The sequence below is a fragment of the Drosophila rhopaloa genome, unplaced genomic scaffold (genome assembly GCF_018152115.1).
Source record: "Drosophila rhopaloa isolate 14029-0021.01 unplaced genomic scaffold, ASM1815211v1 contig_178, whole genome shotgun sequence".
Taxonomy (NCBI): domain Eukaryota; kingdom Metazoa; phylum Arthropoda; class Insecta; order Diptera; family Drosophilidae; genus Drosophila; species Drosophila rhopaloa.
In genome coordinates this window covers 11,678,815-11,703,180 of record NW_025335059.1, presented here as the reverse complement: position 1 = coordinate 11,703,180, position 24,366 = coordinate 11,678,815, and the positions used below count along the sequence as shown (strand labels likewise).

The following is a 24,366-nucleotide window of genomic DNA, read 5'->3' as shown; positions in this document are numbered from 1 at the left end:
AATAAATTTAAAAAGAAAGGAGAGGTTTAAACATTTGTTTAATGATTTTGGCCTTAGCCACATACGTTTGAATTTAACGGTCACGTTTGGCGCCACTGCCAGCTAAACTTAATATCGGAACGGACTGTTGCTGAGCTTTAAAATGGGTCACAAGCAGAAAAGTGTACGGCTTATGACTGTTGTAGCCCTTTTACAACTTTTTTTATTACTTTAGGTTTTGTAAACAATCCAAAATATATAGTTATAAAAGATGTAATCTTTTGATTCAATAAACTTTAGTAAGAGAAATGAAAACCTTTAAAATAATTTATATTAAGAAAAGTGTTTGATTTTAATTAGTTTACTATTTGTAGTGCTTACTGGCTTACTTTAAATATTTTAAGAATTTATTCAGTTCAACAAATGAAAATTTAATTACTTTAATTCCCAACTCTTTTTCAAACGCCTATGTGTATTGGTATATTTCTTAAGTAACAATAATTATTTTGGTATATTTTCCAGCAGCTAACGGTATCTTGTGTTGCCTCCACTACAGCCACACCAAAGTGGAATTCCATCGCTCCAGCTGTGGCCACACTAAGTCTGAAGCTCGATTCGCCCTGACGCGCGTAACGCTTTTTTCCCGCATCACTTTCCTCCACACTCATTTGGCGCTGAAAAATCTACCCAACAAAAGAAGAGAATGCACCAAACCGAATTTTCAACAATAAACGAAAACTGCACCTAAGCCGGATAACAAAAATGACTTTTAATTTACTAATTTAAGTTTTCCATCCATGTAAAAACAAAAAAAAAATAGTGCGCGAACTAAAATCCCGTAAAAACCAGGATGGGCCTAGCCCGAAATAAAACTTTTTCGTTTCGTTTTACATAGTTATTTAACCGAATCAAATAAAACAAAGCAAAAAACAAGATTTACTAAAAGTAAATTACGTTTAAACCATCACAACAAATATTAATGTGAAAATTGTGCAATAATTTAGAGAAATTTCTAAGAGAAATTTCTAAGAGAAATTCATAAGTGAGCTAAATATCATTATTGGAAATACACAATAAAATAAATGTTATGCAACTTAAAGATAAAAGTTAAATCATACAAATAAATGCAACCAAAACGCAGTACATACAGATATATGTATATATATATCGAAGGCATGTGTGTGTATAGAGGAGTTTAAGTCCTCGAAATAAGCACTTCTACAAGGACAAAGGATTACTACATTTTGAGCCAAGTTTTGGGCAAACTTTAAAGATAAAAAGAACCCACCAAAATTAGGAGAACATAATCTGAAACAGAATCAAAGCGACGAATTCTGAATGCCCACCTGAGCCCCGCCCCCGGGAAGCACCTGCCCACCGGAACCCGGGCATTTTCACCCACGCACGCAAGCGCAGGCTCCCGGGAACCACCGCACCACCCAAAAATCAGCAGAGAGTGGAGAAATTAGGAGCTACCGAAATTATTTTTGCTTTGATTCCGCCTTTTGTTTCAATCGCCGAAAATGTGGAGGAAAGCGAGCAGGTTGGTCAGGGAAACCACCTCGTGGAAAACGCGTCGTCAGGGACAAACAGAAGCCCCAACAACAGCAGGACCAGCAACAACAACAACAACATCAGCGACCAGGACGAGGACACCGACTGGACGAGGATTAGCCATCATCACATGGTCGCAGTTCGCAGTTGTTGCCGCTGTTGCAGCGCTGTTCCACTGCCGCGACTGTCAAGGTGAGTCCTCCATGGTGTCCTTTGGTGTGCATGAGTGTGTGCGTGTCTGTGCTCTCGAGCAAGAGCGGTCAAACAAATAGGACCGTGGCTACCAACACATAATGATATCCGCTAATTAAAATAACCTTCAAACTGATATATTGAATGCTTTGGAATAATAGGCTGAGTGAAATAAAAGTACACAACTAAGCGTATATTTATACATAACTTTAGATTTACCTTTGGAAAATAGTAATAATAGTGAAACTGTTAAATCAAAAATTTATTCTTTACATTAAAACTTGAAAAGATATTTTGGATTTAAATCCATTTATTTAAAATTTAGTTTGCTTAAGATTTTATACGAGTTAAAACGAATTTGTTCTAGTTGTAAATTTTAAATCAGATTTGAAGTTATTGAGTCTCTTTTAAAAAGAAAAACTATGGCAAACAAGTTAAAAAATTGAAAAGATTTGTGAATCAAAATTTTATATTGAGTATTGCGCAATTTATTGATGAGGCTGTGAGCAAGACACTTTCACTTTTCATGCCGAAGTGGGCTAAGAATGCAGAGATAAACATTGCCTTGCGGTTTGTCAGCATATCCACGAGATAGCTCAATAAATGCCAACGCGAAGTCAAAAGTATGACGAAGTTGGCCTTAGGCAACTCGGCTAAGAGTGAATACTTTACCGAAACCTCAATTAATTCGAGTACCCCTTTTTCACGGTGCCTCAAAACCCTCGAAAGTTTCTCAATCTCAATTGAGGCTTGACGAGTGCGAACTCAATATAATGGTCGAATGTAACGCATATGATTAGAGCTCTGGGCTATGATGTACTTTTAATGACTTTGCAACCAATACAAAAAATTTAAATTGATGCGTCATTTTCATAGCTCTAAAAGTTTTTAAAGAGCCATTAAAAACTAACTTATAGTTCATAACAAATTGGCTGTTAAAGCTTAAGGCACCCATTTCGTAATTAAATTCATACAAAATTAAAACCAAAAAAATTTGTGACACCTAGTAGTTAGCAAGAAGTTGGTTTATTGCTGTCATACTTAATCTTTTCTCAAGAAACTAACATCATGCCATTTAAGTTAATCTGTTTTTCGTTTCCTTGTCTTATTTTGTTTGTAGAACCTTGAGACTTCTTGAAAAGAAAGAGATTCAATTGCAGAACACGATTATCATTGCTCATTGCACTGTTTTACTGTTTAGGCCTAAAATCGTAACAGACAAAAGTAACAGATACTACAGTACAAGCTACTACCATTTTAAATGTGGCTACCGAGTTTGGTCAGAGCAGAATAAGCCGATAAAAATTTCTACCACGTAAAAGTTTTTAAAATAACGCATTGTGAGGTGAAACTACCAATTACTGCGTGGTTAATAAAACATGTGGATTTCTTTTTAGACCAAAAAGCAATGGAAACTGTCAAAAAAAGTAATCAACAAATTTTCCGATAATTTTTCCGATACAAATTTTGTAATGAGTATTGCCCTATTTATTTTCTTGCCTAGGCGGCTTAAGAATGGTGAGATAAATATTGCCCTGCGCTTTGTCAGCATATCCACCAGATGGCTCAATAAATACAAAAAAAAAGTCTACAAAAAGTATTACAAATAGTACTTAACTAGAATACGTGTGTTTATTGCTATTAGCACCCATTTCATAAATAAATTCAGTCGAAATAGTCTAAACAATGTTGTTAAACCGAGTAATTAGCAAGAATACGTGTGTTTATTGCTGTCTTGCTTATTTATTTTTCAAGAAACTAACATCAGGTTTTTTTAATATGTTAATCTTTTTTTCATTCCTTGTTTAATTTGGTTTCTAGAACCTTAAAACTTTCTTAAAAAAAAGAAATTCAATTTGTGAAGACGATTTTCAGTGCGTAGAGATAGCAATTATAACAATTATCGCCGTTAAGGCATGTGTGACACATTGTACGGTTTCACGGTTTAGGCAAAAAATCGTCACAGTCAAATACTTCTGCATTCCATATGTTCAAATTCACACTCATAGGTAAACATCTCTACACTTAATAGATATGTTGCCTTTTCTTTCAATTCATAATCGTGTGAATAAATTATGTAAATCAAGTAGGACTTTAAATCAAAGCATTTCCATTGTTTTGCATATTATTCTCCAAACTTTGGCTATGACTACTTAATTGCCATAATTAGATGGGTCGAGCTTTACTGGGCAGTGACGCAAAGTCAGGGGAGTTCAATGAACCAGCATTGGTCACGCAAAAGAAACAGATACTATTGTACTAGCTACTACCATTTTGAATGTGGGAACCGAGTTTGGTCAGAGCAGAATAAGCCGAAAAAATTGCTACCAGGCAAAGGCGTTTAAATTAACCCATTGTGAGCTGAAACTGCCAATTACTGCGTGGTTCCACTCGCCCTCCGGTCCAATTTAAATTTCTGCTCTTTGTCTTTATCTAACTGACTAATGTGGAACTTTCCTTTCGAATCATTTGGCATTCCTGACATTTGCTTATAAATTCAGCCAACTGTCGGGGGAGTAGGAAATTCTAATTTATTGCCAAAAATTACTCTTCGCATTATGCAAAACATCGCGATAAGGCATTAGAGGGGCCAATGAACCGCAAGCGAAGAACTAAATCATTCATATCTTGGCCAAGAGGTACTGCCAAAAAATCGGGCGGAGAATGGTGTAATGTGGAAACCGGTTGACAGACCGTCGAGCTTTGTACTTGGCCTGCACAGTTCCCAGATACAAACCGACTTGGCCCAAAAGTAACACACAAACAGAAGTGAGTCGGCAGCAATCTTGTCGCCCCAGTCCCACACTTACGTTACTTACGTAACCGAGTTCCAGCTCACAAGAAAAAAACAAAAATGAAAAATGAAAATGATGCGAATGGCAGCCCGTTGAACCCAGCTGAAAAACCAATGGAACGCTTGACTCGCCGCCAATGTAAATTAACACAGCCTGCTAAAAAAATGAAAGTGTGTCAACATCGTTGCAATCGAGCGGTCTTTAAAAGTGCGTGTCTTGACTTATGCATGCGATTCCAGTTACCAGTAACTATATACAAAAATCATAAACATAATAAAACAGGTTTTTCCAAAGAAGTCACTGTGTTTCATACATATATCCGATTGTTTTGAACTATAGGAAGTTTATGTTAATAGGTTGAGAAAGAAGAGAAATGAAACAATGCATTGCATCTAAAAAATGTATTTAATATTTAATTTTATTACACATTGGTAAACTATAATTCATGATCATACAAATTAATTTGTTTTAATAAACCTATAAGTTTAAACCATGAAATTTTGAAATTTAAAAATTTAGTTTTAAACGGAAACCTATACGTGTTTACAATGCTTAAATTTAAAATGGATTTGTTTTTATTTTTTTAACATACATTTTATAACTAATTTACAAAAGTCAATTATTGAACAAATTTTATTGAACATTTGTCCCCGACAAAAATGAGTATACATATATAATATTTAATTAAAATGTATATAGTTGGAGCACTTTATAAATGAAAAGATAAATTTAAATAGGTTTTCATTGTTACCCGCACACAAAGGCGAGAAACAACAACTTCATTTGATAAACGATCGAATCAAAAATGAATCACTAACATCCGGATGATAACGATGCTAAACTATGGGAAGCAAAATAAACACAATTAATTTGAAATTTAATTGTAAATGCTTTCAACCATAAAAACAGATTAAAAAGTCGTGGGACTTAAGCACATAGAATAAGTGATTCAAAAGGCATCATTAAATTTCACTTAGCGTGAGTTTAAGCTCACACTAGCTTAAAAAGAAGATCCGACTCTGAATGGCTATGCCTTATGAGTTTGAAGAGTTTTTAAGATGGCAATGATGAGTGTTGAAATTTTGAATCGCATTCAATGACGCCTGTCATATATGAGAACTTAACTCACTCATGCCGATTTGCCTATGAATCGCAGAGGCATCCTCCCACGCAGCCAGATTCCCTTGCGATTCGCCCCCGTTTCGATGGGGATCTTTATAATTCCACATGTGGGACATGGTGCGGCCAATTAAACGCCGTTGGCCTGCACTTTTGTCCACCCACTTTGGCAGAATTTCGCTGGCTTTTGGAAGTTGGCAGTTGGAGCGGTGGTGGTGCGGTTCATTGAATTTCAATTGTCCGCTGTGGGCGGTGCAATGGGACAGTCGCGAACATCGACAGACCAGAGCCATAACAGCGAAAATATCAAACTGATTCGGTTGTGCAATGTTGCGCTTACATCACTTCATTTCCTTTCCTTTTCCACTTTCAAATGTCATTGCGTATTGAACATGGCATTGCGAATTAGGATTAAAATTGGGACAGGGAGTGAGATATACCTACATATGTATGCACAGAAAAAATAAAACACATTTCATTGAAAGAAAGAAATAAAAATGTAACTTTTTAAACTGGTTAAATGCTAGATCAAATACTACTTCAATCGAATTATTAAATAAAAGGTATTCTTTAACAAATGATTGGTTTTGAAAACATATCAAATTCCTGACCAATTTATGTTTATTTAATTTGTTTTGTGTGATTGAGATTCGAGGGGAACTGGAAAAGTGCAGTTTTTGACAAGCTTATCGCTTGTTTGCAGTCCACAGAAGTGAGCTAACTTTTTTATTTGGGTCCACTGCCATGCCAATGTAATCTAATTCACACCAGCAGCTACTCCACATCCCCTTTCAAGGCCACCTCCCCATATCCGAGCTTCACGTGTGGGGAGCAGATTGTCGAGCAATTTGCAGCGATTAAATTAGCTCAAGCGTGCCGCTGAAGAAGCGATTCTCGTCCTCGTTCTCCCTCCTGTTGCTGCAGTCGTCGTTGTTGTTATTGCCGAGAAGGACTAAGGTATTAGGTGTATACAAATGCTCCATGGAGTTTCGAGTTTGGCGGATCTGTGGTTCTGTATGAAACTACCACCGAATCGGGCAGCAGTGCTGCGTTTTCGTCCGTTTTCCGGACAGATCTAAGTTTTCCGGACTTTTTTCAAACATTAACTTAAATATTAAAAGCGTTGTCTAAAAAATAAATAATTAAGAATTAAATTACTACAAAGTTTTAAAAAGCATCAATAAGTAGTTCTATTCATAGTCAGTTGTTTAGAATTCATGATGTTTCAATGACTTTTTTTGCTGACTTCGCGGTATAATAATTTGTAATCTCAATTAATTTGAAATAATCTTCTTAAAAGGCTTTGTTCTATAATCTTTTCAATTGGTAGAATTTTATAAATACATAGGCAATTATTAGTTACAAAATTTGAAATTCCCTGCATATTTGTTCACAACTGAAGAAGGCACCTTGATTCAGAAGCGATGTCAGCACTGCCGAGCAGATAGAACGAGTGAGGGCGATGTCCTTGTGGGTGTAAAGGAGCCACGCCCCCGCTTAAACCACCCACTGTGAGCCGCATAATTCTCTGTGATGTTGCCGCTCAAAATGTTCTAATCTCTACGCTGGATTTACACATTGCTACCCACGCACCACCCCTCCAACCACATTGAAACTTTGTGTACATATTTGAGTTTCATTTCGTTTGTGGCTAGGTTTCGGCTAACATGAAGTCATAAAATTGAAATAAATACAAATGCGAGTTGCGCTGATTTCCAGCTGAGCGGTCACGCCTCTTTGGAAGACGGGGGCGGTGGCTGTCGCAGCAGGGAGCTCACAAATCTCCCAGGAGCGTTGGCTTCACCCGGAAGCAGATAACGCGCCGCAGGACTCAGAAATAAGACTTTGGAACAAATTACTGAAGAGGATGTCCGGCCATGTCAGTATCTTAAACCTCTTCTTGCATACTTTTAGGTAGCCTTTTTTTTTAAACAAGATCCTATAATTCCCAAAGGATTCTAACAATTTTCTCATGCAAGCCCAAGAGTCAGGCAGAGAAAAGCATACTTACCTGGCGTAGAGGTTAACCGTGATCACGAAGGCGGTTCCTTCGGAGTGAGGCTTGGCCATTGCACCTCGGTGGAGTTGACCTCTGCGATTATTCCTAATGTGAATAACTCGTGCGTGTTATTTTTGGTAGCCGGGAATGGCGTGCGCGCCGTCCCGACATAAGAAATAAATATTAATGACTTGTAAAAAATAATAGTGCGTAAATCGAATAGCGATAAGCACAATCCTTACGTAAATAAGTAATAAATTCCAACACTGATTATTTAATTTCGACTGATTCATCATTTTTATTTAAATTTTAGAAAACAGTCTTAACAAAAACTTTCGCACTATTTTGCAAGGATGGCGACCTGATTTTCATCAGTTTCCAACTGATTTCGAACCATTTAGTTGTTGTCCAATTTTCGCATTTTTGACCTTCAGGATGTCAATATAACATATTTTAAGAGTTCAATAAGATATATTTGAATTGGGTTTACCAAAATGTGTCCTTCACATAAATGGCGGCATCAGAAAAATTAAGTCAATTCAGTTTTATTCAAAATAGTTCGACTTAGTTATTTTTATGGTCGGAAATGTCTCCGTGATACAACAATTTCGCCAAATACTTAAGGCCCTTACATTTAAATTTTTATTTAAGGAAAAAATTCAGAATATAATTTAAAGAACAACTCGCTCTAAAAAATACCGAATCAGAAATTTTTTGAATTTGAATAGTGTCCATAGTCCAGGAAAATACGAAAGCTGGGAAGAAATGTTAATAAATTGTATCTTTATCAAATCATATCGTTCTATGAACTATTACAAATAATAAGAGGTAAATAATCAAAGAAATTCAAGCCAAACCTGATACCAGCTCATTGTATTGCCTAGTTATTGGCAAGGCCTACTAGAGATTCAAGGATGTTACTTTGCTAAGTAACAGATATAATTCCCAACTGCTTCTAGCAGTTACATCATGTAAACCCTAGAGACGAGCAGTGGAAAGCATACTTACCTGGCGTAGAGGTTAACCGTGATCACGAAGGCGGTTCCTCCGGAGTGAGGCTTGGCCATTGCACATCGGTGGAGTTGACCTCTGCGATTACTCCTAATGTGAATAACTCGTGCGTGTAATTTTTGGTAGCCGGGAATGGCGTTCGCGCCGTCCCGACATTATTAATAAATATTATAATAGTTTAAGCTGAAATCAGTTGAAGCTTGTGTTATTGTGTTATTTATAAATTGAATTGATGAAGGTTACTCTTGCTGAAAAAATAAGGTAATTTGAGCTAATGTCCGTCTGCTTAGTTCCAGTTTGGGTTTCCCTATCATCGATCATTAGGAGGGAGGTGTGCTTTTATTTCGATTCAAGAGAAACCCTCGACAGCCCTTTCCATCCATTAACTGCCGTCGTTTTGTTTGTGCTCCTTGGTCCAGCCTCCTTTTTCGCGCTTTCTTATTTATTTATCATCATTTATTAAACGCTCTCGCTTCCCTGCCAAGTTTCCGATGCCAAGAAAGGAGTCGGTCCGAGTTCGGCAAAAAATTGTCGCTGTCAGATTACGTTGCAATATTGCTTCCAGTTGCCATATCCTGCCGACTTTCCGCCCAAATTCACGCTGCGAAGGACGAGAGAAACGGGAATCCGAGGGTCGGGGACTCCCCCACTTTTGGCTTTGACACAAGCAACAATTTACTCGGTTTCAGGTTAAAGTCATATCGTTAGCATTAACGCTTTTTGATTTTTATTGAGTCAGCTAAATTTTATTCGATTTACCATCCACACACACACAAACACACACAGCAGTACACACACCCTCGCAGTGGGAAAGACAAATACAGATGTACCAGCAGCATCCCCCGTCAGAAGAGCAGGGCACAACATTCCTGGGGAGGAATATTTCCGAGCTTTAATGAGGTTGGGCCATCAACCAATGAGTCCTTCGGAGGGGGAGGACGACCTGTTTTCCGCCCCGCTCCCATCCTTTTGCTTTTTTGCCCAGGAAGAGTCTATTGCGGAAGTAAATGAAAATTTGATTTGGAATTTCGTGTGTCCTGGTCGTGCGTGCGTTACAGGATCTCAGCTCAAACCCAAACAGGGGGTTCAGGCTGATGATGTTGCTTCTGATGCTGATGACGACGTCAAAGTCGAAGATGGGCATGTGATAAAATAAATTACGGGCAGATTAGTGCGAATTTAATTATCGTTTGTTCCTTTGATGTCGCGCTAAGTAAATAAAGGGAATAAATATGATGATTATTCAAACGGCAGTTCTAACAACATTATTTCCGTACCCAGTTAATTGAGGAAAATGTGCGAGGCTGATTTCCCGAATTCCTGGCTACCTGAATTTTCAAACCCGACCAGAGCCTACTTTGCTCCTTTTACAGATGAGGTGTGTAGCGCTTGTAATTCCCAAGTGGTTCTAGCAATGTCCTCATGGAAACCAAAGAGTCGAGCAGAGAAAAGCATACTTACCTGGCGTAGAGGTTAACCGTGATCACGAAGGCGGTTCCTCCGGAGTGAGGCTTGGCCATTGCACCTCGGCTGAGTTGACCTCTGCGATTATTCCTAATGTGAATAACTCGTGCGTGTAATTTTTGGTAGCCGGGAATGGCGTTCGCGCCGTCCCGACATAAACAATTAATCTTACAAATAATTAAAAAAGAGAAAAATGGCCTATTACCAGTTTCAGATATTTTTAAAAATAATTGGTATTTTAAAATTCAGTTCAGCATCAAATTGAAAAATTAAGAACTAATCTAGATAAGAAGATAATATTCATTTATTATTTTAATTAAAATGAAAATGGAAATAACTCTCTTATAACATAAAATATATTCAAACAAGAAAGGAAAGCTAACTTCGGGCGGAGCCGAAGTTGAAATACCCTTGCAGAATATTCTGCAAATTATATTCTCCAAAATTATTCATATGATGCGTTCTTAATACTCATAAAAAATCCCAACTTCCTAACTTTAAAAACACCAAAGTTATGGCATTTCCAATCGTTCAGTTAGGTATATGGCAGCTATAGAATATAGTCGGCCGATCCTTATGAAATTTGATATGTCGGATTGATTGGGCAAAAATAAAACCCATAGAAAATCCCAACTTCCTAACTTAACAAACACTAAAGTTATGGCATTTCCGATCAATCAGTTATATGGCAGCTATAAGATATAATCGTCCGATCCTTATGAAATTTGGTAGGTCGGATTAATTGGCCAAATATAAAACCCATAGAAAATCCCAACTTCCTAACTTTACAAACACCAAAGTTATGGCATTTCCGATCAATCAGTTATATAGCAGCTATAGGATATAGTCGGCCGATCCTTATGAAATTTGGTACGTCGGATTGATTGGCCAAATATAATACCCATAGAGAGTCCCAACTTCCTAACTTAACAACCAGCAGAGTTATGGCATTTCCGATCAATCAGTTATATGGCAGCTATAGGATATAGTCGGCCGATCCCGGCCGTACCGACTTATATACTGCGTGCAAAGGAAATAAGGGTGTGTGCACAGTTTCAATTCGATATCTTTAAAACTGAGAGACTAGTTCGCGTAGAAACAGACAGACGGACAGACAGACGGACAGACGGACGGACGGACAGACGGACAGACGGACATGGCTATATCAACTCAGGAGGTGATTCTGATCAAGAATATATATACTTTATAGGGTCGGAGATGTCTCCTTCATTGCGTTGCACACTTTTGACCAAAATTATAATACCCTCTGCAAGGGTATAAAAATGTATTGTTGATAAGTTTTTTTTCTTACTTTATTGGCATTAAATGAATCTACGGTATCGCGCACAACAGTTCATACGCCGCAAATACCCTGCAGTGCGCTTTTGATGTCCTTTAAGAATTATAAACAATAAATAAATAAAAGAAAAAAAAATGCTTTCCTTTTTTGTCAGATTAAAAAGGTTGCTTCAACCGGTTGACCCGCACTTTCATCACATTTGCCACCAAACGAACACCGTATAAGAATTTAATGCGAAATGTTTGGCTTTCCTCAGTTCTTTGTTTAAGTCAGCATAAAATACTTACAAAACAAGAAAGGAAAGCTAACTTCGGGCGGAGCCGAAGTTGATATACCCTTGCAGAATACTCTGTAAATTATATTCTCCAAAATTATTCATATGATGTATTCTTAATACTCATAAAAAATCCCAACTTCCTAACTTTAAAAACACCAAAGTTATGGCATTTCTAATCGTTCAGTTATATGGCAGCTATAAGATATAGTCGGCCGATCCTTATGAAATTTGGTATGTCATATTGATTGGCCAAAAATAAAACCCATAGAAAATCCCAACTTCTTAACTTTACAAACACCAAAGTTATGGCACTTCCGATCAATCAGGTATATGGCAGCTATAAGATATAGTCGGCCGATCCTTATGAAATTCGGTATGTCGGATTGATTGGCCAAAAATAAAACCCATAGAAAGTCCCAACTTCTTATCTTTAAAAACACCAAAGTTATGGCTTTTCCGATCGTTCAGTTATATGGCAGCTATATGATATAGTCGCCCGATCCGGCTCGTTCCGACTTATATACTACCTGCAATAGAAAGACAACTTTTGGGAAAGTTTCGAGCAGATAGCTTTAAAACTGAGGGACTAGTTTGCGTAGAAACGGACGGACAGACGGACAGACTGACAGACGGACAGACGGACAGACGGACAGACGGACGGACAGACGGACGGACAGACGGACAGACGGACATGGCTAGATCGACTCTCCTGGTGATGCTGATCAAGAATATATATACTTTATAGGGTCGGAAATGTCTCCTTCACTGCGTTGCAAACTTTTGACTGAAATTATAATACCCTCTGCAAGGGTATAAAAACATAAAACAAGAACAGATAAAATTAAAAAAAAAATAAAAGGGTTATCCAGTTTTAGCATGGTACTAATAATCGTGTTATTGTAAGATGCGCCAAAACACTTACCTCAAAAGGACTATTTTGGAAAATTCCTCATTTGAATATATCTACTAAAAAAAATTTTAAACAAGAAAGGAAAGCTAACTTCGGGCGGAGCCGAAGTTGAAATACCCTTGCAGAATATTCTGTAAATTATATTCTCCAAAATTATTTATATGATGCATTCTTAACACTCATAAAAATCCCAACTTCCTAACTTTAAAAACACCAAAGTTATGGCATTTCCAATCGTTCAGTTATATGGCAGCTATAGAATATAGTCGGCCGATCCTTATGAAATTTGGTATGTCGGATTGATTGGCCAAAAATAAAACCCATAGAAAATTTCAACTTCCTAACTTTAGAAACACCAAGGTTATGGGATTTCCGATCAATCAGTTATATGGCGGCTATAGGATATAGCCGGCCTTATGAAATTTGGTAGGCCAGATTAAGTGGCCAAATATAAAAGCCATAGAAAATCCCAACTTTCTATCTTTACAAACACCAAAGTTATGGCATTTCCGATCAATCAGTTATATGGCAGCTATAGGATATAGTCGGCCGATCCTTATGAAATTTGGTAGGTCGGATTGATTGGCCAAATATAAAACTCATAGAAAATCCCAACTTTCTAACTTTACAAACAACAAAGTTATGGCATTTCCGATCAATCAGTTATATGGCAGCTATAGGATATAGTCGGCCGATCCCGGCCGTTCCGACTTATATACTGCGTGCAAAGGAAAGAAGGGTGTGTGAAGGTTTCAATTCGATATCTTTAAAACTGAGAGACTAGTTCGCGTAGAAACAGACAGACGGACAGACAGACGGACAGACAGACGGACAGACAGACGGACAGACAGACGGACAGACGGACATGGCTATATCAACTCAGGAGGTGATCCTGATCAAGAATATATATACTTTATAGGGTCGGAGATGACTCCTTCACTGCGTTGCACACTTTTGACCAAAATTATAATACCCTCTGCAAGGGTATAAAAACTAAAGTATTTTGAAAAAAAAATCATTACATTTTAAGAAACTAATCGAATTTCAAAAATTAAAAAAAAAAATAATGTAAAATGCTGCAGTGTGGTTTATTTGATAAAACTGTTTTTAAAAATGACTATCATAAAATATTATTTTTATTTTTCTTAATTTTGTATTAAAGATACTTACTTTTTGTAAAGCCTATTTTGTTTAAAATCTTAAATATATGATCATAATGAAAAGCTGATTAAACCCTTATTCGTTAAGATGGTAAGGGATTAATCATGAAAATGTTCTGCATGAGTGTGTTACCTGCTATTCAGGGATTGTCCATACAAGCCTACTATAGACTCGGGAATAATGTGTCCTTTTGGAACCGTTATGATTCCCAATAAGTTCTAGCTGTTTTCTCGTAGAAACCCGAGAGTCGAGCAGAGAAAAGCATACTTACCTGGCGTAGAGGTTAACCGTGATCACGAAGGCGGTTCCTCCGGAGTGAGGCTTGGCCATTGCACATCGGTGGAGTTGACCTCTGCGATTACTCCTAATGTGAATAACTCGTGCGTGTTATTTTTGGTAGCCGGGAATGGCGTGCGCGCCGTCCCGACATTAATAATAAATACAAAAGTATACTATATTATCTTAAAGCGTTTGAGACATTAGCGTTGGATAATTTTACAAAATGTTCAGATAACTAAAAACATGGCATTTGTTGAGATTATGCGGGAAGAAACGCCATAATTCCCATTTGAATATTTTCCCTTGCTGATTTGGTTGTTACATCAGCAACTGCTTAGTGCAAATATTTGCCATGAACTGAAAGTCAATCATTTGTCCATTCATCTCAGTCATTTGCTACCTCCAAAATCAGAAACTGAATGCACTGGTTGCCTGTGGTTACGCGTTTACCACCCACCCCCAAAGGCACTTGTCGGGCGGATTGGAGATGGGATTAGGAATATATATATATATGCGGGGGTAAGTGGGACGCAACCCTTTCTGATTTGATGGTTATATGCAGATTCAGATTTTGGGCCGGCGCTCAAAGAAGGGGATGCTAAGGGGATGTCCTGCTAAGTATCCCTGGCAACCCGTTAATTTATAGGGCTTATGTGTCGGCGATCCTTTCCTCTGCCAGCTGGGCATTAGTGGATTAAAAGCGTTTATTGTCTTCGGTATCCTTTGAGCGAATACTACGACAACTGTGCGTCATGGATTCAATTGACAAAGTGACTGGGAATGCCACGCAATGTGGGTCGATGGCGATGCCGTGCGTTGCCAATCAATTTTCCTGGGACAACCTGGCAACAAGTCAGAAATAAAGCCATCTGCTTGGCAACGTCTGTGCTCCGTTTCTTTTTATCGGCTGCTGGGAATCTTATCGACTTTCAGTGACGAAATATCAGGAGACGGACGCCCCAGACACAAACACTCAGCCAGCCAGAAAGATAGACATGGCCATTGACTATTATTTGTTCCCCCCGAAAACGCCGAACACCCCGAATGCCCCGCACTATAGTAGGATTGAGCAGCAACCAAACATTATTAACAACAACCATCGGCGGTCGTGTGCCGCGCTGAAGCCTTAGGCGGTGACTATATATCTGGGTTTGTTTTTTTCCGAGGGGTTTGGGGGATGTCAACGTGCTCGTCATCACTTTGTATAAATATCCTCGAGCACGTATATTCCGTGGGGCCACGTGCTCTGTGGATGGCGAGCGTGGGTCCAGGACTTCAGAGATTAATGCACGCATTAGTTGATTTAATTCATATTACACTGTTGTTGCTGTTGTTGCCGTCGTCCTGGCTACCAGCGGCAATTGAGACATTCTGGGGAATCCCCTGGCAACGATTGTGAGGAGCTTACGGCATCGGAGGATTTAATATCGAATCGACAAGCCAGAACAAACTGAAATTGCATCCCCGTATCCCACCTCTGACACCTCTCATTTGGAGGCTGTCTGCCTGTCTTTCTGTTTTCCGTTTCTGTTCTTTTTAAACATTTGGCATACATTTGCATTGTTTAGCTGGAAGTTCTCCGTGAGCCGAGTCGAGCTTAGCATTGAATTTCAATATATTTCATGGTTTTCAATCAATTTCATGGCGCAATCCCAGAGGGAAAGGCAAGCCAACAACTCCCCCGGGGACTTGTCAAGGGTTTGGCAAACAGAGCCAGTTCGTCATCGTCATCATCAACATCATCATTCCCTTCATCATCCGGGATGGCACAGCAACTTCCACTGGATGGAGGAGCAACATCGGTTCGGGGGAGCTACACGGCAGCAACTTTTTGTATGGCAAAGTTCTTTCGTCTGAGGATTAATTTGCAAAGCAGGCTTCGGTCTTTGTCCGTGTCCGGCGAGTTTCTTGAGCCTCCGGATTATGAATCCGTTGCAGAAATTGCAGCAAAAGCACCTGCCAGTGCACTGCACTAAAGGCACTTTCTCAGTGTGTTTGTGAAAGAAGTGGAAAACTTATTTTTTGGCCGCTGTTTCAATTAAATCTGATCCGACTAAAGATTTTCAAACCGTTCCTTTCATCCACAGCCGCCGGGCGAGCACCACCAGAACCCTACTACGGCCGCTACATCGGAGACTTCACTAACTTCGCCCATGGAATCAAAGTGAGTTTGAAATTTGGTATTTTATTATTTTAAATTCCGTAACACAAAGTACTGTTATTACTGTTTTATTTTTGAATTCCACAAAAACTCATTATTAAAAAAAACTCAAACAAACAAAGTGTAATTTGCTACTGCCACAAATGTGGGGCAAGTATATCTTCCTTTTAAACGATTTATTAAAATAGTTGAATAATATCCAATCTATAAATTAGGCAACAATTTTAGTACCTTTCCTTTTATTTAAAAAATATATATTTGAGTTTACAAGCAAAATATTAATAAATGAAAGCTTAGGTAAGATGTAATAATCATTTTAAAGTTAGCAACAGCTTCCATCATATTTTATTGTAAGTAATGAAAACAACAAGACTTTGCTGATACTCGTAGTTATATAAGTCAAATGACAAGTCCATTAATTTGTAGTTTCTGTTTAGTAAGTATCTCCTTTTTATCATGCCACTTTATTATTTTTGCCAGGGTCAAGTCTACGCAGTGGACGAGTCGACGCTGTTCGTCAAATCCTTTGCCTACGACGGCACCGGACCGGACGCCTTCTTCTGGGTGGGCAAGACGGCACGGCCCAGTCCCGATGGCTACATCATTCCATATCCGGAGGAGTACACGGGCATGTGAGTATCTCAGTCCTAAGAATGCATTCTGGCATCCACACTCACATTTTTGGGGCCGACTTGCCATTGATGGCCGGACTGGACCTTGTTATGGAGATGGAAATGGGAGATGGCGATGGTGATGGTAATGGAGATGTCCTGGCTACTCGAGCGCAGCAGGCCATTTCCTCCGAACGTGAGCGAATGTTTGGGTATATGTATCCCCGCATCCTTGCAGACTTTACGTTACGCACGGCTGACAATGAAACCACTTTCAAAAATTAAAAAACATTTTTCATCTCGCCTGCCATTTGTGCTCTCGTTGTCGTTTTCCTTCCCGGCGCCTTTGTGGCTCTGGATGTTGCCGTTGTTGGTGTCGCTTCGTTGCCTCCTAATGTGAAAAACTCATTTATTTCTTCACGTTAGATTTGCGGTCATATGTGTGTGGCAGGCGGGAGGGGGGCGTGAGCGGAGACAACCACAGTCGCAGTCACAGCAGCCGCCCACCGAAAAAACAACAGCAAACAAAGAGAAAGTGGGGCGGTGGAAGAGAGAGAGATAGCGAAGTTTCAGCCTTTGCTACTATTTACTTTGAGTCGCCACAAGGTTAAGCCGCTCAACTGTTTACCTTGCCAGCCTCCTTGCGCTGCCACTTGAACGCACTAAGCCGGTATTAGCCAGCACCACCAACCCTCCTTTCCCCATCCTGCAGCCCCAGTAGCCTTTAACCCGCTGAAATCTGCCCCACCCCCTAACCTCTGACCCCCTTTTGAGCCCTAATCCCACGTTGCAGCCAAGATACGCACACAATTTGACGTCATTTACCTGCTTAGCCATTGAGCACTGCATATTTCATTATCACAAACAATGGAGCACCAAACTAGTCCCGCCGCCTCATCCTAATTCCCAGAGGCAGATCCTCAAACTTAAACCTAAACCTGAGCCACTTCCCCCGCCAAGGCAAAGGTAAAGTGGCCTCCCACTTGGCATTGACATTATCTCATGCACGAAACACACACCTCAGGTGAATGTTGGATTTGATTTTCATGGCTTAACTGGTCCAAACGGGTGGACCACCTCTTTGAGTTATCGAAGGCTAAGGTTGCGTAAATCACGCACTTAAATTTAACACTCACTTAAAAAAAACATTGAAAATTAGTTTCTTTAAGAATGATTAATAATTAACATTTTAGTTTTTTTGGCTTGAAAAATATTCAAATACTTTTTACCAATTTCTCACTAAAATAAGAGCAATCACGAAAACGTATATCTTTGACATCGAAAAATAATGTTGCACAGTAAATATCACAATACTGTTTGGACTATAGAATGTTTTTATTTTCATTTTCCAATGTCGACTTAACATTTACCACAATTTTTCGTTAAGTGCACCTAAAACGCTTCCCATTACCCTGAAGTAAGCTGATTTTTGCATATCCAATCTATGGCAAAATATTTTCGCAACTCCAAAAATAACAGAACGCATCGTGCGAGGCATAAGCGATTCCCGAAAATCGGATTCCCGCACTGCGCAGGCTCCACAACCCCATTCCCATTTGGCATCCCGAATCACGCAGCCAAAAAGAAAACCTGGGAATGTTTACGCTCTGGATTTCCCCATTCGAAAATCTCAACTGCTCGGCGCGGTTTCGCGCTTGAGGAATCGTTTGATGATGTGTATGTCGGCAGACTATAACCATTGCAGAACCATCCAAGGCGAATCCATCGCCCAAACCCGGGCATTCATATTGTAATCGACTTTAATGCGTTTCATTGTTGATGCCACGTGCCGGGCTTTATTAGTTCAATGTACAACGATGCCATCGCCTCCATTTCCATTTCCCCTTCCCCTTCCCTTTTCCACCACTCCACTCGTTCCCCCATCTTTAGTCCATAGTCCTTCGTCCTTCCTGTCCTTCTGACAAAGAGCAACATTGTGCCAAGGAGATGGGAATGGGCATGCGATGGAGGAGGTGGAAGCCCGGAACGCCGCAGCGATTGCACGCTTTTACGCTTTCAGACACATTACCCATACCACCCGGTGCACCTTATGATATGGGGCGGTGGTGGTGGGTGGCTGAAGGTCGGCGGTGGGGTGGCGGACTGGCAGCCTGGTGTTAGCACGATGATGATTGCTGTATTATGTGGCACACCGCTGCTATCGCAATCGCATGCATTTGAGCCAACAAATTGCGCGCGTTTATTATGTTTAATGATTTCTATATGTATGCCGTCGTCGCCGAGCGATAATTGATAAATGCAACTGATTGGCACTGGGACAGGTTCTGTCCTGGTTTCCTGCCGCCATCGTCCTGGGGAAAGGGAAGCCTGGCAAGTGACAGCCTTAAAACTGGCTTCTTCTGGCTAAGCTTCTCGGGCAGGCCAATCAGCGTTAATTATCCCAACTGCTTCTGGCAGGCGCCGTTGAAGGGCTGCCAATCTTGCTGCATCAGGAGATGTCGCAGCACTCGCAAAAAGTGTTTTATAAACTTAATGCAAAAACTTTTTAAAAAACTATTCACGAAAAACGTTTAGCAAAAAACTATTCATAGAAGACTTCTTTTGTAGACTAAGTTTTCGAAAAACCAAAAGGGGTATTTTTCTTTTAAAAAGATGTTATATATTTTCTCATTAAAATATAACTTCCATTTTTTAACACTTTTCCATGAAAAAGTTATGTTTTTAAGTTTCTGATTCGCTAAGCCTAACATCCACTTGGAATTCAGGAATAAATTCTTTCATTTATTTTGTACTTTTTAATAGAAGAAGAATTTGCTTGGGAATTTAAATAACTTAATAGTAGTGTAAAAGATTTATGTTAGTATTTTTTAGAAAAATATTTGGTTTCCCATTGTACCTGCAACTTGTGTTTTTTTGAGTGGCCTCCTGTTCTTCGTACTGCTCACTTCTTTTTCTGTTCACGCTCGCTTTACCTCCCCGCCTAAGTGGGTGGTGGGTTGGAGTGGGTTGAAGTGGGTGGGGAATGTGTCACAATGGATGCATCGAGCATAAGTAATTAAATTAGAATTTTTTGAGAAGCATAAAAGCGACGCTGCGCTGATTAACGCCCGTTGCCATGACAATGAGGATGACGCCGTCGCCGTCGCCGTCGCCTTGTCCCGCACCCACAACCACCTCCCACCCCCTGGAGCCACCCGCCTGTGGCTGTTGCTCATTTGCATCTGCAGTACAGGACCCCCTGCTCTCCACCTTGACGCTCGCCTTTTTGCTTAACGCTGATTTATGCAGATTTCATTAAAATTTGCTGCATGCAAAGTAGCAAAATGAAGTTTTAGTTTTGTCCTTCATTGTCGGGGCGGGCAGGCCATTCTTTAACGCACCACCGCCCACCGCTGTCCTCGATCATTCTGCATTGTGTTAATCAACGCTGACAGAGCAGCCGCAACACGAACAACTGTTTTGGCTGTCGACTGAATTCGCCCCTGGCTGAAGTGCCAACTGCCTTTAACTCGATTAAGCACCAGAAAGTTGGCGGATTCATTCGGCATCCAACTTAACCCTCGCTTGCCCCCGCTCTCCTCATATCCGACCATCCCTCAAGTAGTTTCGCCTGTTGCTGTCACTTCACCCTCAGTGCGCTTAAAAGTAGGCAACGCTTTTCACACCTAGCGGGGTTTTATGGGGTGTGTATATTGTTTAAAATCCTGCTAAAATAAACTTAACTGCCATTTGTACTAATAAATATAAATATAGGTACATACAATGGCCTTCAAGCCATTGTATGTGAACCATGGCCTGCATATTACGTGGATGTTACAAAAATCTGTTTCGATTTAAATGTCTAATTCGGGTAACTCAGAATACAATAATAATAAATTAAAATCAAAAACATTATTAAATTTTATGCAATATTTGATTGCCTTACTTTTTAAATTATTTCTTTCTACCAAAAATATTTAATTAAAATTCGGAATTAAAAATGTTTAAAATCATCAAAATAATTAAGCACAAAATCGTTTAGTATTTATAAATACGTATTACTTTAGTTTTCCCTAGTTCTACAGTTTTATTCATGCAACCATAATTCTTGCTAACTAGATTTCCAGCAGCTCGTTAAGGGAGATCTTTGGGTGCTTATCTTTCAGACCAAAGCAGTACTAATTATTATTGTTGTTGGCGTGATTAATGCCCCCGACCACTGCACTTTAATACAAATTTAATTGAGTGGTCGTCGCCGGGAGTTGGGACTCATCCGTCTGCGGCCTGTCACCGACAAAAGCGGGGGCGTTGGCTTGGCTGCGGCGCTTCGTCACGGAAACATGAAATATTCATAATAATTTTAGAATATTTTCGGTGGTGGCTTTGTCTCTTTGGGAGGTGGGGTGTGGGTTGTGGGGGGCGGTTCGCGGGTTGTGGCATTCGGGGGATGGGGTTGAAAGCTGGATGATTGGATGGTTTGGATGGCTGTCTGCTGAGTTGGCGCGTTTTATTGTCTGCGAAATGCCCTCGATTGTTGTGCGTTTTGTTTATCGAGCGGGAATACAAAGTGCCAGTCAGCAGACGCAACAAGTTTTCCACGTTTAGTCTTAGTCAATGGGAAAGCACACATGAAAAGACGCCAGTGCTCTTTGCGAATCTGAAACTGAATTCAAACTAATTGGGTGAAAGTGCACAGGGGCTTATGTATGTGGCCGGGCAACGAGCTGAACGAGAGCAAATAAAATAAAATCGATGGATGATGGCCTGGCCTGGCTTGGCCTGGCATCCCGAGTGCATCAATAAATGTCGAGCGGAGAGGTCCTTGCCAAGTGGGAGGACAAGCAAATCAAATAAAGCAACAAACATATTTGCCAGGCGGAAACTGTAATGGAACCAGGAATCGAAAGCAAACAAAATTCGAGGAAAACTACTTCGCCACACTGGAGACAAAGGACCGACCGCATGGGGGTGGATGTGGATGGCAGGACATCGCTGTGTATCCAGCAGATACATTTGATGCACTGTTGACACAGAGCCATTCAATTTGTTTTGGCTCATTAGAGTGCTGCAACTGTTGCTGGAATCTGGTTCTGGTTCTGGCTCTGGTACTGATTCTGATTCGCAATCTGGACACGACCTCGGACCTCGACCCGCTGTCAATGTGTCATTTCAAGGGTGCCGGGTGCTAAGTGCTTAGCCGTGTCTAATGCGGATTGCGTGGCCTCCGCCGACATTCATTAGACGTCGACCTTTCCACTTCAGCGGCTGACAAACCGCCCAACTGACTGACTGATTGACTCGCCGCCTGACACTTGTCCCAGTTGCGATGGATCGATCCTCCACCGCCCTCAAGGAGCTCTACATCCCAGCCAAGGATGTGGCGGATTCATCTGGGCAAACACTCGCTGACTGCCAGCCCCCATGGGATTGGCATACTTAGACTTCAAGTTGATTATTAATATTCCCAGGGCTCCTGCTCCGCCCTGCACGGGAAATGAGATGCAGTAACTGCAGTAATGGATATGTAATCATCAAATCTACATGATTACAAAAGCCACCGCTGCATTCTGTAATGTTAAGTAAAGCATTTCCTTAACCCCAATGCCAAGGTGCCTTAAAAGTTTGTAAGCTGCCTAAACAAATGAAATATAAAATTAAAATAAAGTTGGCAAGAAATTAGAATTAAATTATTTCAACAGTAAGACCGTGTATTTTTATATCCTTGCAGAGGGCATTTTTATTTGCACCGCGGAGAAAGAGACATTTCCTACCCTATTAAACATATATATTCTTGATCAGCATCACCCGAAGAGCCGATGCAGACATGTCCATCTGTTTTTACGCAAACTAATCTCTCAGTTTTGAAGCAATTTAAATTAAACTTTTTCAAAAGTTCTCTTTTTATTGCTAGAAGTATGTATCGGGTGATTATATCAAATAGTTCCCAAAGAAATAAACTAAAAATTAAATTTTATAAAATTAAAACTTCGTTGTTTTTGAACATATACGATATACATCAAGATATCAAGCGCAAGCACTGGGCTCTTCCGTCGGTATCGCAGCAGTGACTTAATAGGACTTACCGAAAAAGAATTTCATCTTTACAATCAACCACTACGATATTCATCTCCAGGTCAAGGCTCTAAATCGATTCCCACAGAAATGTACCGATGCGCTGAGAGCGAAGCTCAAAAAAGACGCTAATTGGCTAAAGCTTTAAGCCGCCAGCAAAAAGTTGCTATATAGTGGCCATAACCACCCAACTATTCATGCATTGTGAAACTCCCATCGGAAAAGGGGAAAATGGGGGGCATGAGGCGTGTGTAATGCCTCGGTTCGCTGCATTAGCCATAAATCTTCATCAGCGCTCGCTTCATAAATAATGCGAATATGCGAAAATGAGAAATGTTTTTGGTTTTGTCGTCGGTCGTTTGGTTTTTGCTTTAATTTTAATGACATAGAGCAGCGTACTACATTGCATGCAAACAGAGTAGTCCAGAATCGAGGCCAGGGTCCGATCTGTTGCATTTTCTGGCTGGTTTCACTTTAATCCCAATATACATACTGGCAATGAACGTGCAAATTGGAGGCGGGTCCTGCGGACAATCTCTGGTGACAATCTGTTTGATTTCCATTTGCGCTCTGCCCCCTTAATTGAGTTACTCGTTACATGACTGGCAGCATCGAAAAATAAAAGAAAAAGTATCGTCAATTTGGAAATTATACAAATATAAAAAAGTGTTTTCTTCTTATTTGTTTTATTTGATTATTTAATAATCTTGTTAAACTAATAAAATGTTAATATAATGTTTAAATTTTATCCAAATAAAAAAGGTTTTCTAAGGTCTTATAAAAATGGTCATAATGTTCCCTATGTTCTTACGTAACTCACACAACAGGTTTGTTTAAGAACTTTAGGTTATAAAATCCAGCCCTTAAAACTAGTTGGACTGTACTAAAAAGATACTTTTAAATATGTAAGGGTTACGATTTTACACTGACGTTGGATAAATTTAATTTGACCACAACCCTGGTCATTTTTCTGTGTGTAGTTTATAATAAGCTCTGGCTATGGGTGGGGGAAAACACACACTTTGCTTTAGTCGTACTTATAGTTTAGTATGCCCCAAACCACATTTAACTCTTTATCTCCATCTCACTCTCGTTCTCGGCTTCCGTCTCTTTTTGGACCACCCGCAGCGATCCCCCCATTTTGCAGGCGCACAACCGAACGGACATCATACTGCGCTTACCCATGGGCAAAAGGATTAAGGACATTCGATGGCTGTCAGTGTGGTGCAGACGCTTCACGGTGAGTCCTGAGTCCTTGCTGCTTCTCCATCCATCCATCCATCGTATCTTTTTTCTATGCGGATGGCACGCGCCATCCTCCCAGATTTATGTGTGTATTTAGCCGGGCAAGAGCCTTTTTTTTTGTAATTACATTTTTGTAATTTAACTGCAGCTGCACAAAGATTTTAGCATTATGCTTTGCCCGGCTATCGATTATGTTCTTAATAGCTTTTCAAAAGGGAAGTTATTTGGTTTCTCATCTGGCGCTTGTTTAAGAGTAAATGAAGGATTTAGCAAGGCAAATATCATCCTTTGTGCAGA

The 24,366-nt window shown here is 39.9% G+C and overlaps 1 protein-coding gene and 4 non-coding genes across 6 annotated transcripts in view; all 5 read left to right on the top strand.

The window, feature by feature from the left end:
* Positions 1 to 557: 557 nt before the first annotated feature.
* Positions 558 to 24,366, top strand: part of LOC108039613 (protein Skeletor, isoforms B/C) — a 30,597-nt gene continuing 6,788 nt past the window's right edge. For both annotated transcript variants that reach the window (XM_044458928.1, XM_044458927.1), the window contains exons 1-4: positions 558 to 1,725; positions 16,128 to 16,204; positions 16,682 to 16,833; positions 23,953 to 24,064. In XM_044458928.1, the coding sequence (XP_044314863.1) occupies positions 1,503 to 1,725; positions 16,128 to 16,204; positions 16,682 to 16,833; positions 23,953 to 24,064 (564 nt within the window). In that variant the 5' untranslated portion in view covers positions 558 to 1,502. The remainder of the gene's footprint in view (positions 1,726 to 16,127; positions 16,205 to 16,681; positions 16,834 to 23,952; positions 24,065 to 24,366) is intronic.
* Positions 7,643 to 7,807, top strand: LOC123037600. Its single transcript, XR_006417573.1, has one exon. It is a non-coding gene; the product is annotated as a U1 spliceosomal RNA (small nuclear RNA).
* LOC123037598 lies at positions 8,639 to 8,803 on the top strand. Its single transcript, XR_006417571.1, has one exon. It is a non-coding gene; the product is annotated as a U1 spliceosomal RNA (small nuclear RNA).
* Positions 10,103 to 10,267, top strand: LOC123037597. Its single transcript, XR_006417570.1, has one exon. It is a non-coding gene; the product is annotated as a U1 spliceosomal RNA (small nuclear RNA).
* On the top strand, positions 14,025 to 14,189 carry LOC123037599. Its single transcript, XR_006417572.1, has one exon. It is a non-coding gene; the product is annotated as a U1 spliceosomal RNA (small nuclear RNA).